This window comes from Ambystoma mexicanum, chromosome 7p (genome assembly GCF_040938575.1).
Source record: "Ambystoma mexicanum isolate Mex_15411 chromosome 7p, UKY_AmexF1_1, whole genome shotgun sequence".
In the NCBI taxonomy this organism is placed as follows: Eukaryota; Metazoa; Chordata; class Amphibia; order Caudata; family Ambystomatidae; genus Ambystoma; species Ambystoma mexicanum.
In genome coordinates this window covers 962,313,705-962,334,410 of record NC_090939.1, presented here as the reverse complement: position 1 = coordinate 962,334,410, position 20,706 = coordinate 962,313,705, and the positions used below count along the sequence as shown (strand labels likewise).

At 44.1% G+C, this 20,706-nt stretch overlaps 1 protein-coding gene across 3 annotated transcripts in view; it reads right to left on the bottom strand.

The window, feature by feature from the left end:
• IL1RAPL1 (interleukin 1 receptor accessory protein like 1) overlaps positions 1-20,706 on the bottom strand; it is a 2,334,001-nt gene that overhangs the window by 69,870 nt on the left and 2,243,425 nt on the right. For all 3 annotated transcript variants that reach the window (XM_069637303.1, XM_069637304.1, XM_069637302.1), the window contains one exon: positions 14,388-14,558. In XM_069637303.1, coding sequence (XP_069493404.1) covers positions 14,388-14,558 — 171 coding nt within the window. The remainder of the gene's footprint in view (positions 1-14,387; positions 14,559-20,706) is intronic.

Below are 20,706 nucleotides of genomic sequence, written 5' to 3'. Positions count from 1 at the left end.
TGCACGATATGTTACAGCCTACTTAACAAAAGCAGAAAACACAGAGCTCCAAGACCTCTGGAATGACTTATCAGACAAAACATTATCTCAGAAATTCTACAGCCTAGGCATAAAAATGCTCTCTCATAGAGAATGTGGCGCCTATGAAGTGGCAGATCGTTTAACTGGTACTGCTTTGTACGGAAAATCAGACAACATAGTATGGCTAAGTCTGGTCCTGCTAAATCTTGAAAAAGAGTTCTGAAACAATTGCCAGAAATGATCCCAACAGCCAAGACATTTTAAAAAAACAATTTACTGGACACATACTATCCGAACAGGAGTAGCACTTTGGAAAGCATGTGTCTATACCACATAGCTCAAAACGTTGCATACAAAAACAATATAAAACCTGATGAAAGCAAAGGCAGATATAGAGTCACAGATTGTGAAGGCAGCTTAGTGAAGCTTGCAAAACGAAGCTGAATTAATCGTGTTAAATTGTCATTAAAAACTCCTCAACAGAAAGAACTATATTACATGTCTCTGCTACAACTTTTTAAACCATGGAGAAAAGAGGAATAGATACTAGATAACTATGACTGCTATGAAGATGCTTTCAAAGCAAATGAAAGCACTATCACTGATGTGAACTTCATGCAGTACAAAGCAATGTTGCACAATGAACAGCAACACGAAGAAGAACTTCAGGCCCAACTAGATAAGGACTCTTCCGACAGTAGTCAACCTTCTGTAACAGGAAGTCAAGAACCACTAGGACAGCCACTAATAGCAAATGAGGCAGAATTAGCAATGACAGAAGTGGAAAACACAAGGTGTCACTATCAAGAAAATATAGAAGACTTAACTGTACAACAAGCAAAACTTAACAAAGATCAGCGCACCATTTTTGAAGACGTAACAACACAAATTGCACATGGTGTACAACACGAAAATAAAGAATGTACCTGCCAAAATTACAAACCAATACTGCTGTACGTCAGTGGTGAAGTTGGGTCAGGAAAAACATTCTTAATCAAAATCATCAGCAAGTTCCTTCAGCAATTGACAAACAACAAACTGTCAGCTGTTGTAACTGCCCCCACAGGTTTAGCTGCCTACAACATAGGTGGTGTCACTTTACACCGACTACTACTTCTTCCAGTAGAACACCAAAACAAATTAGACTACTACAAACTTTCTGCAGAAGCTGCAATGGAACTACGCAGAGTATTAAAGCAAATGAAAATGCTACTAATAGATGAAGTGAGCATGGTCTCCAACCTAATGTTGGCTTTGATTCACCTCAGATTGCAAGAAGTACTTAAAACAAACTACGAAAAACTCTTTGCAGGGAAACACATTATCGTTTTTGTAGATCTTCTACAATTGACACAAGTGAAAGGTGAACCTATTTTTAAAACTGTTGGCAGCATAGGAAATGTCAACCCTTGGCAACATTTCCAATACAGAGAATTAACAGAAAACATGCAGCAATTTGCAGATCTCACTTATGCCAACATCCTAAAAAGTATTAGAGTTGGTGTACTATCCCAGGAAGCACAAGCAATATTGAAAAACCGGCACATTCATGCACTTTATGGCAATAATGCATGTGCTACTGATGTTATGGAACAATTAGCGCACAAAAATGTCAATTGTATAGCCTTAATGCCAACTCTTGCAAGCTGTGTCAAATTCAATGAAACAATGTTAAATAAAAAATGCAACCAATAATTGAAATTTGTGCCACAGACAAACTAGACTTACATGGCATGATACTACCCATGTGTGAGCAAGCCACAACAAGACTAAGTGGTTTAAAAAATTCAATATCCAACACAGCTGGGTTGGAAAAAGTATTAAAATTATCCTTAAATTGTAGAGTAATGCGTAAACGTAACCTTGACGTGGAGCAAGGGCTAGTCAATGGGGCACTGGGTACAGTTGTTGGTTTTCAATCATACCCACGTGACAACAACATTCAGTTTGTCAATATTCGCTTTGATAAACTTTCAGAAGTGAAAAGGATAGGGCGCTCAACTGCTCGATTCCTTCTGTTCAAAGACATGTATGTATGTAGAGAACAATTTTCTTTAACTCTTGCATATGCAGTCACCATTAACAAATCCCAAGGTCTTACCCTAGACAAAGCATTGATAGATATAGGAAACACAGTCTTTAAAGAAGGCATGAGCTACATAGCACTATCACTCTTACGTACACTTTACAGTCTATTTCTAATCAACTTTGATGCAAGTAAAGTGACCGCTGATATTCCTTGCATTTTAGAATACAATAGACTGCGTTCACTGTACACCCCCCATCTGAAACAATATCCTGTTCCAGAAAAATTAAAACGTGGTAAAAGAAAACTAATTCAATCAGAAAAGCAACAGAATCTGACAGCCAATCCTTCAAAGAAAACAAAAGAAGGAAAAGGTTCATCAATTACCACAAGCAAAGAAGAACCTATTAGGGAAAGTAAACCAGGTACTTCTTCAAAGAAGGAAGAGAAACTCCGAAAAAAGCCCTCTGATACGGAACTAGCTGGTCCATTCAAATTTTCAAATGAAACTGGTGTAAGTTGCTATGCAAGTGTAGCAATGAATATTTCAATTGCCACCAATTGTTAACAATATGTACTTACACAGTACAGACCAATTGTGTTTGCAAATGTTAGTCCTTCATAGAAACGCAACAAACAATCCTGACAACACGCACAGTGTTTACGGAATAAGACAAGAATTGGACTACTGTGCTGGAATGGTGAGATTCACTATAAATACACAAGAAGATTCACAAGAATTTCTAATGTACTTACTATAAATACTGGAAAACAAAAGCATACCTATAAATGAAATCTTCCAGATTTCATACATGTGGAAACATACATGCAATCTCTGTAGCAATGTCATACAGGAACAAATCCCAAATGAGCGATTTGTGTATGTATCCATACCTAATTGTGAATCCATTCCATTTCAGCAACTGGTACATAATGCAAACAATGCCAGATTATGTACTATGTGCAATTCAGACAATCGCTCCGCCTTACTGATACAAACGCATAGTAAGTACATAATACTTATGCTGCTACGTTATAATGCATATGTTACGAAAAACAACTGCAAACTGACTGGATTCACACACGGTCAAGTGTCACTTGGAAAGAAAACCTTTACAACAGTAGGTATAATCTACTATGCAGGAGCTACAACCAATGCAGGTCACTACACTGCATACATTAAAAAGAAATGTGGATGGGTGGAATGTAATGATAGTACCATTATTCTAAAGCAGAGATTGCCAGCTAATCTTACAAATGCGTATTTAATCTTCTTAAAGCCAAAATGTAGTGACTAATGTGTACTTCAACATTACCAAAAAATGAAGTGAAAGCCTACATACAGTTAGAATACGCCAACAGGTATCTAACTGGCCAAGAGTGTTTTACAACAACACAGATAAATGAATACCACAGAAGCATAACAACAAATGCACAGTTAGAATACGCAAACTGTTATCTAACTGCTGTTAAAAATAGAAACAAGGCAACAAACATAACATGAATCAGAAAGAACAAGGAAACACTCAAAGAAAGCAATGAAATAGTTTGTAGCATAGCAATTAAAGTGTTTTTTTAATCCGACAAGGATTTTCTTCCCCCAGTCCCACGGATTTCAAAAACAAACACAGAAACTGAGCAAAATGCACAGTACACTGGTTTGTAAACTAAATATGAGGGTAAAAAAAAAGCTAAACTGTCTATTATGCAATGTAATAAGTTTTCAGAAAATGCAAACACTAACATGCTTTTTTCTTTTATCAAAGAAATTAAAAAAGGCTAAATCCGCCAAATACTGCAGTCAGGTAAAACATATATGGATTCTGCACAAATTAAACAGTAAGTATAATTACAGTCATTTCATACATATGCAAATCAACACGGCTGATCTATAGCAGTAATATGGTGCAGTGGCTGTACGCTGGGCCTAGCATCTTTGATGTATAACCTACCACCTATGCCCTACGGCCAACCAACCCACACTATAGGTCCTACCCAAAACCATTGCTACATATCAAAACCATGGTGCTTCTAATTTCACTACTTCTAAGTTTAGTTTTGGGTGCATGGTCTGCAGCCATGCAAGCAAGACACTAGGACATGCACACAACCACAGCACTACACCACGCCCATGTTCACTTATAACCTCACTGCTTATCACTTCAGTCTGGGTCCTGGCCAGAAACAGCAAAGCATATCACAACCATTGTGGCTTCTAATTTCACTACTTATAAAGTTGGTTTTGGGAGCATGGCCTTCGGCCATGCTCCCAAAATGCTACGCCCTCCCCACAACCACCTGAATGATGTTTCATAGTACGAGTGTACCTATGCCTGTTATATGCTGCAGTAGTTGTGGCCACAGGCTACTGACTTGGGTGTAAGGCCATAGTATACTAATCAATAGCACACCCATAGGAAAAAATGATGTAATAACGACATGTACTCAAATTCAATATTCGCTAACACCACGCGTGTCCTTAGAAGAGTTTCAAGGTGCCTGTGCGCAGCACGGACTGAAATAGTACCCCTATTAAAACCCTCATTTTATGTATGCACAAACATTCCGAACTCGGCGTGCATAGAGAATACATCATTAACACCTACCGCCTGAACAAATACAGTTTTTAACACATCTCTTACTGTGTGAACCTCCCCAAGCACTAGGACACAGCCAGCAAAATAGGTTTTGGTATAGCATGTTGCCACTGGTCGCTGCTGCGCTGTCGGCGTATCCAAGATGTTGGGCAATCCAAACAATCTGACGCACAACACGTCTCACTGCAGCCAATCGGCAGAGACGTTGCGTGTCCGTGGTCATGACGCCAGCCCCTTAGCTGATCGGTATCTTGTCCGCGGAGCGAACAGGGAAGTGTGACCGCGGAGCAGACATAGATATCACACATTTTTTGGTCGTTTTAAAGAAAAGTAGTGGACAGATTGTCACCAAATGTACAAAAGCACGCTTTCGGGAACAAGCTTCTGCTCCTACCGCAAATTTGGTGAAAATCTGTCCGGAGGTTTAGGCTGTAGACGTGCGCAAAGTTTTTCCCCCATTCAGTCTATGGGAAAAAAAGACGTTTTGGGACCCCCCCTATAACTTTTACCTCCTGGACCAAACATCCCCAAACAATTCAGAGTGGCCCATATACTTTTTCTGCAAAGTTTGGTGATGATTCATCCAGGGGGAGCAGAGTTATAAACTGCCCAAAAAGTGCTCTTCCTATGGAAACAGCAACTTAACCATAACTACACGGCCACTACCGTGGCCGTGTAATAATATTTGACATGGAGAAGCAGGCATTCAAGGTAACACACCAAATCTGCACCCCATGTGCTATGTTACTGCGAATGCTAAGAAAATACTTTAATTATCGCTGCCTTGTGTCTGTTACTTGTTTCAGTTCTTTTAGCAGGACTTATCATGTGATGCTGTATCTACCAAAGTAGAGGGTATAATATCACTATTAATGCCTCCAGAACCCCAGGGATGTCAAATGATGGACTGCGTTATTCAACTGTGATGCTCAATGATATCAACTGTGAACCAAATAAGCAAGACGAAGAGGTGAATACCCTGATGAGTATTGACATTTAGATTCTAATGTAAGCGAGAATTAAAGGCCATTCTGCATTGGTTAAAAGGGCAAGGGATTAGAAACAAATAATAAAGAGCGATTTGGTTATCTTGTGCCGCACTAAAGTGCAAATGGGGGCTTTGTGGGAATTGCAAGAAAGAAATGAAAATAAAGAAAGAAATGAGCCATAATGTACAGTAATCATGAATAAAGTTGGCCACTCTCCCATTAGGTTACTTTCCACAAGAGTCTTAGTTTTAATTTCTTCTAGCAGACTCTCTAGCTATCCTCATATATCACATTGCCTTTGTCATTGATTGTGTTCCCCCATGGACCTTTGAGCATGAGCTCTGTGATGGATTGAAAAGTACTGTCCAGGAAGAAATGGCACCCGCTTGATTACCTGGATTAGCTGAAACTATTATTGACCATGAGACTGCCCATGAACACGCAGAAGTTGTTATGGGAGTACAGCGCCTACGGCCCTTGGTGGGAATCGCCAGACTGGAAGTCATTATTTGGCACAGTAACTGGAAATAGACACATGAAGGGACCATGATCAAATTAAAGTGCCTGTTCTATTCCGCACAATGTAGGATTTGTGTGCCGGAAGGCCTAGTGATGGTTTGGGAATGTTCTTAAGTTTCGGTTCTCTGAGGTGACCAGTGACCTATAAAGTTGAGAGGTCTGGACTACGGGTCAGGTTAGAGCGATCTGTTTTTGTTAGATGTAGGATGCTGATCTTTCTTGGCTTGCAAGATAACGAGTACAGCTGCCTCTGTTTGTCATCTTACGAAATTGATGTGTGATCTTTGTTTCTCTGTCATCACTGACAAATTATGTTAAGGTATCATGTAACAATACATACAAACTAGATACATTTAGAACTTTATTGAACGGTGGTACAAAAACCTGGGAAACTAATTATACAATGCACTCTAACATGCATGGGTCTAGAGCTACCTTTGTACTGCACTCACAATAAATTACCACTGGGGTAATACTTCCTAGGTGCAATGACTGGTGTTCGATCACTCCCACCGAGCAAGGCTGTAGTTATGACCCTTCAACTGGATGCACAGGGAACATTGAGGAAAAGCGAACCTTTTGTGAGACACAGTTCTCATTGACATCAAAGGGTTTCTGGCCCAACCTGAAGGGACTAACTCATTTTGGCTGCTTCGTAACATTATTTTGTGCTATTTTTTATGGGTGGTATAGGATTAGGGTATACTTTTTTATTTGTAATGGTAGTTGAAGGTTGGAGAAGGGATGGAGTGTGTGCAAGAGGGGCATGGGGCATCCCCATACAAATGCAGCTAAAATGCTGCGATGATTTGGCCACCTACGAGTTGTGCCAAATCCATCAAAGCATCGCAGAGGGGTAAGAGGGAATAGGTTTCTTTCTCCTTTCATTACTTTAACTCACAACACTTTCATAAAACTGTGCAACACAAATTGGGCACTCCTAGCAGAGCTAAACTGCACACTGTAAAAGAAAATCTGTCACATCCCCATAATTGAGTACCTGTGAGGTACTCCTTTGGGCTAGACAGGGTGAATTGCCATGAGGGATTCAGTCTACGATGTCAGTGGAGCAAATAGCTAATCAGGCCTTTCAAATGTCATACATAGACAAACAAGCAATGCACAATTTACTTAGACACTCAGTCCTAACAACTCCAATGATAGTCTGCATTAACAAAGAGGGCTTGATAAAACCATCCTGTAAGCAGCTCAGTGTGAGGGAAGAATGCTACAACGCAGACCACAAGAAAAACTGATACATCTGACCTTTCAGTTTGATGTCAGGACAAAGGAAGAATGTAACCATCTGGAGGCCAGAAACTGCAGCTCATAGGAAAAAAACATGAATAAAAGCGACACAAATGATGCCACCAGTCCCAATCTTTGAAGGAGCCTAGACTATTTTCTATTTATTTATTTATTTAGTGGTTTTGTAATGGGCCAACCCACAAAAAAACTGTTTTGAAGCTCAAAAGTGATGGTGTGAATAGGTCAGTATAGATGAAGGGGAAACGTGAAAAGGGTACAATTCCATTTCCCCTCCCCGGTAAACTTACCACATCATGATGGGGAAAGTGGGAAAAGTGGCAAAAGGGTATAATTCAGGTTAGCCATTCACGGCACTCAACCTGACAAGCTTGCAAGCAGCAACATTGTATGGCAAACGCTGCAACAAACATTGTTAAAACACATGAGATAAAAGACGCAAGTAAAGTTGAACTGCTAATGAGTGATTTAACTTTTTAAGGAAAAGATACAATACTTTTGATAGAGTGGTCCGGCACTGAGTGCATGCTCAATCAAAGGTCTCTGTTTGATGTATATAGCCAAGACGTTTAACTCCTAGAGAACGGGAAAGTGAAATGTAAAGAGTTGCAAAGAATTGTAAATCGAAGTAGTCCTGCGACGGGTCAAGCAAAATCCTGTGCACAGCCTCAAGTCTTCGATTTTGGTACAGTAAATCAAGTTTGGAAAAACAAGATAAATTGGTCCAAGCCCGGTGGAGGGAGACTAATTGAAAGTTCTGTGTTAAAGTGGGTCTGAGCCCGGCACAAGGTGACCCAGGGTGAAAAGTGAATCACCAGAGAAGTTGTGCATAGGAGAATCCAGAGGAGAAAAGAACTTTAAATGTTTGTTTGTTGCATCAGGCCCTCTGAAGTAAGAGACTTTGAATGGCAAAAAGACTTTGGCACACAAGGCCCTGATACTGAGATTTTGAACTGCATCCTCGTGCTAGAAAAGCCAGAGTATGTGCTAAGCTTGAGTGTGCCACCTTGTCCCGTGTTGAAAATGTGGGAAAGGGAAGTGAACGGCTTAACTATCCTATCATTTCCTGAACACTTTTCTTTTGTATAACATTGTTTCACACACCATTTGTACACACCATTTGTATTTAGAAGTAAGGATTGGCAATTGGTTTATTAACATAGGCCCTTTTATTTTGACAAGACACCACTTGGACTGCGTTATTATTATTGGATGGGCGTAGCTTGCTCCAATTTTTAGACTAAGGATTAGATAGGCATTTTGAAACTCAATTGAAGTTCAATAAATGCCCTGCAACTGTGGCGAGTTGTGTCTGTCTTACTGTTTGATACCATGCCCTCCTTACACAGGTAATAGGTAAGGTTTGGTCTGCCAAATACATTTTATCATGTAGGCACAAGAGGCTTTGATTTGCATAACATGTTTTTTCTTGTTTAGGTTTGAGTCCAAATCAATTCCAAGTGTTTTCATCCAAGGGCTCACTTGAATGACACAATTAGCTATTAAGAATTGGCAGTGCCAGGCCTCTAACTTTCTCAAACGTTGATTGGAGCCTACCAACATGAATTCGGTCTTGCTGCTATTTAATGCCAGGGAGATGGTGTTCATACATCCCTGAATCACGTTGTATATTTGATTAATTAACTATGTGTCCCTCTCATAGTTACCCTTCAGCTCAAAGACCACCTGGGTGTCGTCAGCATAGTTGGTATATTTAATGCCAACGCTGTCCAGGACGTGAAAGAGCAGGCGGGTGTACAGATTGAAAAAAGTCGTAGAGAGAGGTGCCACTTGTGGAACTCCACAAGTTAACAATTCTGGAGGTGCCTGAAAGCCCTCGGAGACCACTCTAACCATCCTTGGCCCCAAGAAAGATATCATCCAGAATAGAGCAGGATTGGAACAATTTGCAATTTTTTCCAACCTCTCGAGCAGCAAGGTATGATCAACAAGATCAAATGCTGCTGAGAGGTCGAGAAGCATTAATAAGGCCACCTTACCAGAGTCCACAATGTTATCCAGGTTTGTTCTTAAGTCAAGCATAGCGGTTTCCGTGCCATGCATAGCACGGAAACCGGATTGCAGCTTATCTAACAGGCCATATTTGTCCATATGGCTCTGAAGCTGCAGGTATGCTGCCCTGTCCAGAATTCTTTATACAAACGGGACGTTGGCAATGGGACCGTAGTTACCCACTACCTCCGGGTACAGTGTTTCTTTTTTCAGGATAGGTGTAATCCATACATCTTTAAGAACGGGGGGCACCACTGATGAGGCAAATGAGGAATGTATAATCTTAGTAATATGAGGGACCAGACAGCCAATGGCATCCTGAATGATGCTGGCTGGGCATACATTACCAATACAAACAGAAGGCTTCAAACCTTTGACGATATTTGTCAGGTTGTCCTCAGATATTTGTTTGAAGCAGAATCCAGGAGATAAATTAGGATGTGTAATAGGACACTTTAAATTATTGAACACATTGATGACCGTATGAGATGAATTCATGCAGTGTGCTTCAATGGTAACTTGATGAGTTAATTTTAGTCATGAAGCCAAGCTGAATTTCAGTACACCATATGTCACCTTTTTCTATGGAAAGGTGGGTGCAAATTTCCCCCTCAGTCTCCTTGAGAAAACAGAACAGTTCTCTTTGGCTTGTTTTCGCGGCAAGGAACCTATTTTCAAAATTATTTCTTTTTGCTGTAACAATTGAGTTTTTATACACAATATAAAGTAAGATTCTCCTGACAAGGTAATTTGCGCCATGTCCTCTCGCAATTTCTTTTTTTCCTTCTACATTCCGTTATGTGCTCAGAGAACCAGGTTTTAGCAAAGGTCTCTGTTTTTATCTTTTTTGAAGTGTTAGGGGCCAGAGTATCTATAACTGAGGAAGTTATTTTGAGAAATTGATCTACGAGGATACACGTCATTGGACAAGATTTTTTTATCAACGGACAGGCCAGGTCCGCAAAGGCTTCAGGGGATCATACTTTAGATGCTGTCCTTGGCTGGCTATTGTTTTTTTCAATTTTGTCAGAAGTAAAAGTGAAAAAGTTATCAGGAAGTGATCTATCCAAGGACAAGTGGAGATAACCAGGGGAGGAGTAAAAAGATTATAGGTTAGTACCCACTCTAGAATATGTCCCTCTTTAGGTGTAGGGTTCTTAACCAACTGGGATAGCCCGAGTGCCTGGAAAGCAGTAAGAAGGCAATCTGCTTCTGGATCATCCTTAGGATAAGCCCAAAGGTTGAAATCAACCTATCATTAATGCATGTGACAACATCTTAATAAAGTCTCCCAATAAAGTAAGGAGTTGTTCTTCAAATAATGGTGTGTTCATCTGTGGTTGGTAGAGACCAAGAATGCTAATAGTTGTGGTCAATGCTAAGTTTAATTAGAGTATATTCACTATTGTCTAAAATAGATAGAGTGCATGTATGCACATTAAACAAATCTCTCAGGATAATAGCGGTACCCCTGCCTTTGCCTTGCAAGCGGTCTGTTCTAAAGATTTTATATCCTGAGACTATGGCAAGTAGGGTGGCATGTTAGTGGAATAGTTGAGCCAAGTTTCAGTTAGACATAAAATGTCAAGGTCTTTGCTCACTTCTGTGGTGTGTTTAACAATAGAACACATATTAATAATGCCATTTCTATAACACCTGTGTTACATGAATGTGGAGTAGGAGCCCTTTTATTAATATTATAGGCATGTTCTTCTAAAGGAGTTATAGTGCTCAAAATGGTGTTCTCTTAGGCTCGGTGACCATCCTGCATGACTGAAGAAGTACCTACGGTCTGTTCACCATAGGATTTACCTAATTCAGGCGTACTTCGCCCCTGTAGGTCTGTTTCTGAGTATGGAGTTATCTGTATTAGTGATAGAGGCGTTATGGGTGTTCAAAATAGTATTGCATGTTAGGTGATGATTATGATATATACTGCGCCATATAACGATTCACTATGCCGTTGTGACAAGTATTTTTATAGAGCATTTTTGCATCACTATAGACGGGTCCTATGTTGCTCCTAGCCATTTTAATGCCTTCTAAGGGATGCATGGAAATAAAAAAATAACTGTGGTCAAGAGTGTTAATAGTAGCCTACAGTAGGGCTATCTCGTACCTTCAGGGGAGGCCGCATTTCAGCACAGACGGCACGGACTGGCACAGACCGGCTGGTTGATCACGTGCCGGCTGGTAAGCAAATAAGTAGTCCCTAAGGACTACAAAACTGCTGGGAGTTGTAGTTTCTAGGATAGAGGCTGCAGTTGAGATAAAATCTTAACTGAAAGCAACTTCAAGCCTACAAGGTAAAAAAGCAAGACAGAGCTTCAGTTTAAATATGTTGTAAGGCCCAAGAGGTCAATAAAACATTCAACTAAATGTCACCCAGAACTCATTTTCAAAAGCAGTTCCTACAATGTCCAAATATGCACATTTTAGCAGTAGATTAATTTAAAGTGTCAAAGATGAAGTAACAAGCAAACAGTTCCTTTTAAATCGGCACCTACTGTCTGGTTTGCTCAAGCAAAAAAGTAGTCCCTAAGGACTGCAAAACTGCTGGAAGCTGTAGTTTCTAAATACATATAAAATCTTAACTGAAAGCAACTTCAAGACTACAAGGTAAAAAAGCAATGTACCAGGTTTTGTAGGATGATTCACAGTGTCCCAAAAGAGTTCTTAGTTCTGTTGGTAACATGTGCAGGCTTTCAAAGCAGAGGTTATGGAATCACACAGAGTAGTGCCGAAAATGAGTCTCGCTGCTTTGTTTTGGATCAATTGGAGTCCTTGATATTTGTTACGGCCCATGTACAGACTGTTAAAGTAATCCAGCCTTGATAGAATGTAGGCTCTGGTCACCTCTATGTTAAGGGCATTTCTTGATAGTGTACAGTTTTCCTCATGGCTTGCAGTTCTGAGACAATCTGTTAACTTGGGGTAGAAAAGCATATTGCTCGTCAAACACAACTCCTAGATTCTTTACTTCTCCTATTCGCGTTCAGACTGGATAGACCCACAAGAGACCATTTAATGAAGGAATTTAGCTGTTGGCAGGCCAAAGCAGATACTCTCTGTTTTTGTTGTGCCTAAACAGTAGGTTTTAATCAGTGACCCAAACTTACGTTTTTGAAGGAGTTTGTGATGAGTTTGTTTTTCCTCTATTACCAGAATTATGTTTAAGGAGCAGTTAGGAGTTATGTGATTGCATTTGGAAAGTGAATGTCTAGGGTTTGATTAGGTTGGCTGGAACAGTCAGTTGATGGAGATAGCTGCTTAAGCTTGACCCTCCGGTCAACTGAGATTGACTATTTTTGATTTTGTAAATGTGATCCATGCAGAGCATGTCAGCAGTCAAAAGCTACAACAGGAGCGTCTGTGAGGGGAAGCCCCATATGGCACAAAGCTCTTTCCTGACTGCCTTGGCGAGGATTGTACAGATACCTCATTACATTGTAAGCTTCTCAACCTTTAGAAGAGGATTCTCCTTGAAATGTGGAAGCGCTGCACCTCCATGTGTAACCTAAGTGTGGAGATGAAAACATTTAACAGCACAATTGGGCGGAAAGGGGAAGAGTTAGCAGGTGGGAAAGTGACTTACGGCACAGCCGTTTAGACAATCAGAAGCTCAGATAGGTTACCCAAGTAATGGATTCAAAAGTAAGACAACATTGTACAAAATTGAGAGGTATGCCCAAATATGATGAGGTGTAAACAGAGGGTTGAACATAGCCTCTCACCCTGATATAACTTCAAATCTTCCCTGGGACTCTCTGTAAAGGGCACGTTTAAAGAGGTTGTCGCGTTGTGCTCTTTTTAATATAAATTAAATACCATCCTCCTCCACCATACTACAGTAAGCAGGTGGAAGAAAAAATAAAATCAATTTCCCAGCCAATAATTTTGGCTATGAAGAAAGGGATGTAGACTATCCTCTATAGGCTGCACTAAGAGTCCAACAGAGTGAGGGACACAGACAGCATTCACTCCTGTGGAAGCCATGCATATTTTGGATGAGCAAACCAGAAGAAAGGTACACAAAGTTGTAGTTAGCTGCTAAGCAAGATCCTGTAGTGTGCTGCTTGTGCTTTACTAGTCACTTTTGGGATCGTGGTAGGATGTGGTTCTTAGGTGCAGTGATCCTTTCTCCCTCTTTTCCTATTGTGCATTTCCCAGCCCCTGGCTTTGGTGTGTTTCCATCTAGCACACCATTGAACCTTTCCTTGTGCACTTTCATTTAATAACTGTTAAAGCAATTGAGCCCCTGCTGTGCTTAAGTTTGCAGATCAGTGACATCACCGATAGTGGAGCACTGAAAGAATCAGCGGTTTACCATGCTGCAGATCTCTGAAAGCATCATAGTGGTACCTGTGCCCTTGGGAACCCCCACAGGCACTACACTATGCAGTGATAGTGGATACACTAATGGTGAGGAGCTGAGCAAGAGCTGAAATGTGAAAGTTGTCTTTGCCGTTTAAACTGGGTTACACTAGCAGGCGACTGACTTCATGCTACCCAGTTAGGCTCCAAAAGGGGAACATTCCTCTAAGGAGGAGATACGTGCGACTCACCCTGTCCTGCATGGGGCATGAAAAGCTTCTGTCTCTGTAGCCATTAGATGGCAAGAAGGATCTGCCAGTCAATATGTGTATTCGAATGTGAACATCCATCAAAAGGACAAAAACAGAACAATATATAATAAAAACAATACATTATATAGTCAACAAGAATAAAATATAGACCTTCATAACATTGCCAAAACACCCTTTATTTTACACCTAGCTCTTTTTAAAAAAACATAACAAGGAACTAGCAACATATACTGAATCCGCAGATAAGAGAAAGAGCAAGGCAGGACGATAACAGAGCAAATTGAACTGTCTAAAAACAGGTAGTAATGTGGAGAGTGTGTGTGTGTGTGTGTCGCGCGCGCACGCCCAAAAATGCCAAAAATGTACTCACTTCCAGTTGGAATCAAATCTCTGTCTGGTATAAAGAGCTTGTAGCCGTAATGTTTTTCAAGCACATCCGGCAAGATTTCCAGAGCGAAACGCTCTTCCTCTCCGGTTTCATGACTCCATTGGTCCGGATCAACTTTGGTGTATGATAAATAGGCATCATAATCTTTGTTTTCTGTTAATAAAGTAAAAAATATTAAAAGAATGTTTTAGCTAGTAGTTGGATAACTACTATACATTGTTTATTTTTTATTTTTTTAGCTATTTGTGGTGTGGTATGTGGAATTAAACCTTTGACAATTCATGCAATGAAATTATCATAGAAAACAGAAGAAAAAAAGATTACAATCATATCACAATATACAACTGTAAAATCGTACTCATTAATATCCAAATACATAAAAGCAGTATATATAAAATGTAAATTCATCACATCTAAGCTATCCCTTATGTGGATCGTTAGCATTTCCGCCCATTAATATTTTATGTGGGTTTTATATCTTCACAGTTTGTGCAAGGTTAGCAATATTAAATGTAAGAATCAGATTTTCAGAATTATCAGTGGTTGGGAATACCATGAAATTATGAGTCGAGTTTCCCACGGCCGAAAGATTGAGATTGGAATTAAAAGGGCGCTTTCGGGAGATAGACTGTGATTGAATCACAGAGACGTTATCTCCTAACATCATCCTGCCCCATAGAGCCTCTCCCGAGTTGACAAAAGGGGTTGCTTTGGATTTATTATAAAAATGGTAAAATAAAACTGTATCGCCACCATCCCATATTTCCTTTGTCATTTATTTTGGTAGCTTAGATCAATGTTTACTCTGTACTCCCTCTATAAATCTGATACATTATGAGTATGACAGCAATTGTTCATATTATTATGATTATTATTTAGTACTAATTTTGCGCCACATGCTCAAATGCCTCAGTGTGCGCATAAAAATATGACACAGAGGCAAGTTAACATTCGATAAGCCAGAATCCTAGTTTGTTCAAGGAAGAAAGGAGAGTTTGTGAAACAAAGCGCCTCTCAGTCTTCAGAGTTAAAAAATAATGTTTTAACCGCTTTCTTAAATTGATTGCGCATGGGGGGCGTGGCCTGGAGCGCCAGCGATGAGGCAGCTCCTTTGATGGCCTCCGCATGGGACCGCGGCTAAGCCCTAATTTACTCTTTTCCAGCCGGGTTCGAGGCACGAGATGGCGAGCCCTCAGCTGCTGAGGTCCCGGGCTGCAGTCGGTAGCGTTTTGAGCACATAACGCTTCCGCCAACGGCAAAAACGCAACAGAGAACTCTGATCAGCCCCTGAGCCGCATCTGATAGCAGGAGGCCCGCGTATGAGGCCTGCATCACCCGACACTTTGCAGCAGGACACCCCACCCCGGGCTTGAACTTCGACGCTGCAGGACCCGCTGCTGGAGCCCGCCGTGCTTGCCCGGATAGGCGTGCTCTTGGGGCAGCCCGCTGGGAGCGGGACCGGCGGCACAACACCATCCCTTGCCGTGGGGTGGGCAGGCACCCCCGACGCCGCCTTCTGGGAGCGCGTCACTCCGCTGACACCTGCTGATCCCGGGTCACTGCACCATCCTGACGGGCATCGCATCGACGTCTTGTCCCCCCAGGGGGCTGCACTGGGGGCTTGGCCCTGCCTCGGAAGCGGAGGCCTGCACACCATCGCCCCGCCGCGGCGACCCGGCTTTTTGCCGGCTACTGGACCACCCGTGGCTGTGGCCCTGTGGGTCCTGAACTGAACTTGGAGGCGGAGGCCCGTTCGCTGCCCTCTCACAGCGGCGGCCCTGCTGGTGTCCCAGCGATCCTCACAGTCCCCTTGTGGGCACATTCCCCCTGCCTACACCAGCACCTTCTCTGATTCCTGGGGCGCCCCTGCCCATCTCCTGCCTGCTGTTCCGGGGGGGGCCCTACCTCCCCCGGCTACCACCGGAGACCCTCCAGCTACAGCTACAGCATGGCCCCGGCTCGTGAGGGGGCCACGTACATTGCCCAGGTGAGACTTGCAGCCCCTCACCATTAGGGGTACACCCCGCTACTTGCTTCCAGCTTCTCCCCGGGTCACTCTGGGGCCCATCGCAACACCCCCCCGGGTGCCTACTGATCCTTTCTGACCCCACTTGTTCAGAGGTCCCTCGAGCCCCACAAGTCCTGACCCCGCATGGAGTGTGTCACCTCCCCCGACTTCCTGGGGCGCCCCTGCCCTTGTCTCCTTGCTACCGGCTGGAGGTGCCGGTCTCCGCCGCCATCCTTTTAGGCGGCCACCCATCTTGCTGGTCTGCTCAACCACGGTTGACTGCACCTCCTTGAGGATCTGGAAGCTTAATCTGCCTGCCTCACCGCCTGGGACGCTCTGCCCCTATCCATCCTACTCATCTGTTTGGCCGCCTCCTTCTGCCCTCTGTAGAACGTGGACACGAGGCTCACCCTTCAGCTACGTCCCTTGCCTCAGAGCCATGTCCAAAACACTGAAGCCCCCTAAATCGGCCGACATCTCCACCATGCTGCAAGCCTCGGAGAGGGGTAAGAAAACAGACCCCCCCAATCTCGATATTAAATCGGAATTTAGAGCCTGCATGACGGAGCTCACCGCCAAATTGGACCAGACAGAACAAAGAGTCGCCGGCCACGAGCAGAGGGTTGGGGAGGTCGAGGACCTAACCACGGATCATTCCACCTCGCTAACGGAAATTCAACGCGCCGCCCAGTCGCTAGTGGAGAGAACCGAAATCCTTGAACATAAGCAGAAGGACATGGAAAACCGCTCTCGCCCCAACAACTTGCGCCTCCGTGGGGTGCCCTCTTCAATCTCCGATCAGAAGCTCCCTGAATACGTCAGCACCTTCTTTCAGTCTCTCCTGCCAGACTTGGATGAGACTCAACTCCTGCTGGATCGGACCCACAGGCTGCGTCCTCGCCGGGGTGTCGACACAGACCCCCCCAGATGTGATCACTATGGTCCACTTCTACACCACCAAGGAGGCCATAGCAGCAATTGGCCGCTCAAGGGACAAGCTTGTATTCCAGGGAATCCCGATACAGATCTTCCAGGACCTCTCCCCGCTGACTCTTCAGAAGCGTCGGATGCTCCGGCCTCTATCGCTCTTCCTCCGGGATCAGCAGATCCGTTATCGATGGCTCTTTCCTACGGCTCTGCAGTTCTCGTACAAGGGCACCCCACGCACCATCAGCCACCTTGACGATGCAGCGTCAATACTTCGTCCGGACTCCCCCGGGGCCTCAGACCCTTCCGTTCCGGGCCGAGCCAGTCCGGCCTCAGACACAACCTCCCCAAAGTCGAAACAGATCCCATGGTCAAGAACGCAGAGGAACCGCAAACCGAAATAAAGCACAGTAATGCCTGCACAAGACACTCGGCACTGGAATCGCTTAAAGCTTTTACATCTCGCCGCTGACCCCTTGCGGCCCATAACCCCCTCCAAGGCAGATGCCATCACTATACCCTTGGAGAAACCCTCAACCATGTTGGCTCTGTCGGATGACAGCCTTGGCGCCCAGGGGCCACACCGATAGTTTTAAATCGACCCCCCTGGCCGCATTTGGGACCTCCCTTTGGAGGTCATTCTTGAATGCGAATATCTCCCGTTGGAGACCAGTTCAAAAACCCTCAACCACAGGAGAACCCGGAAATAACATGCTCTCACGTCCATGGCTCATTTGACGCCTCCTCAACAACCCCCCACCCCCAGCAAGTGAATCTTCCGTACCAACCCTCGCACCTGAAACTCAAGTTCACTACCCTGAATGTTAGGGGCCTGAACTCCCGCCCGAAGAGGAAATCAATTCTACAAAGGCTACAAAACGACGGGACCTCGATCGCCTTCTTGCAAGAGACACATTTAATCTCAGTGGACTTTCCTCGCTTGCGAAGCAGACTTTTTCCACTACAATTCCTCGCCTCTAACAGAACTAAGAAGGGTGGCACCGCTATCTTATTCGCAAAAGACCTGAAGCCCCAGATCCTTGACTCGCCGCGATGCCAGGAGGGTCGCTTCATTGCAATCAAATGCACCATTCATGGCCAGCTCTACACCCTCATCTCGGTGTAACGCTCACCTGATTCTCGCAGAGGCGCCGGTCTTGACTGGGCGACTACCGTATCTTCAAAGGTGATGTGTAGCACCCGGTTGGCTCTTTGGGCTGGACCTCTGTGCACTGTATGCCTGACGTGTAGAGTAAGATGTCTGCAGATAGAAAATATGGGGTTAATGAACTGGGGTTATTGGGGTGTCCCTATCTCTTTCCTCTTCTCCTCTCCTGTAGACCCCCAAAGGTTAACGCTCTCACCTTAGGTAAGTGAATGCCGAGCTCTCCATCTGCCTCGGGGCAGGGTGCTGTAACCAGTTTCTTCACTGGGTAGGTAGCGCAGGCCTCTTGACTTTAGAGAACTGCTGTCCGTCGTTTACTGCACGAACGGTAAGTTTCGAGTCATTCAAATGTCTTTAAAGTCTTTAGTAATGATGTCTCTTGTTTTGCAGGGTTCCGGCGATGGGGGATGACGGGCTGAAGTGAGTTGAAGATGGAGCCCGTGTGATGAATAGAAGCGCCTGGAAGCACGTAAGTAAGCGCTTGTTGCCTGCTTCACGATGCGCTCTAACTGTCTTTTTATTTTGCAGGTACGAGTTCGGAGCGGCTGCAGGGTGCCGGAATACCCACTGGATTAGATGTGGAAAGGAGTAATGGCACGTGAGTATTAAAGTTCCCCAATGTCTTTAAACGCACCTTGTTTTGCCTTTCAGATGCAGGATGCAGCGCCGAAGGCCTCCGGAGTGTGCGAAGAGTTGGTAAGCTTTTGTCTTTCAGATCCCAGAATGCAGTATGAAGACCTCCGGAGCGCACGAAGAGTAGGTAAGCCTTTGCCTTTCAGATGCCGGAATGCTAACCTGTTCTTTCTTGTCTTTATAGGTGTTGCTGAAGACTGGATTCAGGATGGTAAGCCTTTTTCCTTAGGCCCAGGACCGGATGCAGAAGACACGATGAGCGTTCTGCTGCAGAGGGTGCAGAATAACGCAAAGCAAGATTCATCCACCGGGTGTGGTTTAAATAGCCTCCTGTAGTGCTTAGGTGTCTCCTTCCACAGCCACACCTAAGTAAGAAAAGAGTTCCTGGTAAGAAAAGAGTTCCTGCCTTCCAGAAGAGTTCCAGTGTTCTGAATCTAGGGAGTGGCTCCAGCCCCACCCAACAGGAAAAGTAGTTCCAAACAGAAGAGGATCAGAGGCTCAACTGGCAGGCAAGTAAGCAGCATGGTCTGCTGCAGGTAAGTCCACCCAAGCATTATGAGCCCGGCGCTTCCAGCGCTGGGACTGTGCATATTTATGAGCCTGGCGCCACTGGCGCCAGGACTGGGTCCAAAAGGTCCCAATTGGGACTGGTTGGCACTCAGAACCTGGGTTATGGATCTGCTTCCAAGGGAGTTGGGAAAACCCTGACCTTTTGGAAGCAGAGATCATGACACTCGGTGTACGCTCCAAACGAATATCAGGAGGGCTTCTACCAGGACCAGGAGGACTCCCTCCTCCCATTCATTGAGGGGCATGTCGTCATGGGAGGAGACTTTAACGGGGCCCCAGATTCCCTCAGGGACAAATCCCACCCCCGACACCCAAACACCTGAAGTTGGCCACAGGCCTGCTCCACCTGTTCCGCACACTGAACATTGTAGACTCCTGGAGGGTGCTGTCCCCGGATGAAAGAGACTTCATCTTCTACTCATATGTGCATCGTACATTCTCCAGGATCGACCTGATTTTGGCCTCCCCGCAGATCCTGACCTTCACTGATGATGTGGTAATCGGCCCCCGGATCTGCTCGGATCACGCCACAGTCACTTTGACCTTGCAGTCCCATGACCCGGAACCCCCTCCACGCGACGGTGGTGCCTATACGACCCCATCCTGGGAGATATGGCAGTGAGAGACTCAATCGCCAGCTCCATAAAGCACTTCTTAACTGAAAATCGGGATGAGGACACTTCCCCGGCCAACACCTGGGATGCCATGAAGGTGGTCCTCAGAGGGGAGCTGATTGCCCAAGGTGCCACATTTCACAAAAGAAAGCAGGCGACTCGTGCCATCCTGGAAGCCGAAGTCCGTGAAGCTGAAGCTACTCACAAAAGGAAGGGCTGGGCCCCCAAATCTTACAGGATCCTACAAATGGCCAGGAAGAAGCTTGAAGCTCACTACGCTGGGGCTACAGCGAATTTGCTTACCAGAACCAAGCAATGGTACTACACTCATAACAACAAGGCCAATAAACTCCTGGTTAACAAGCTGGCAAAGGTGAAGAGTAG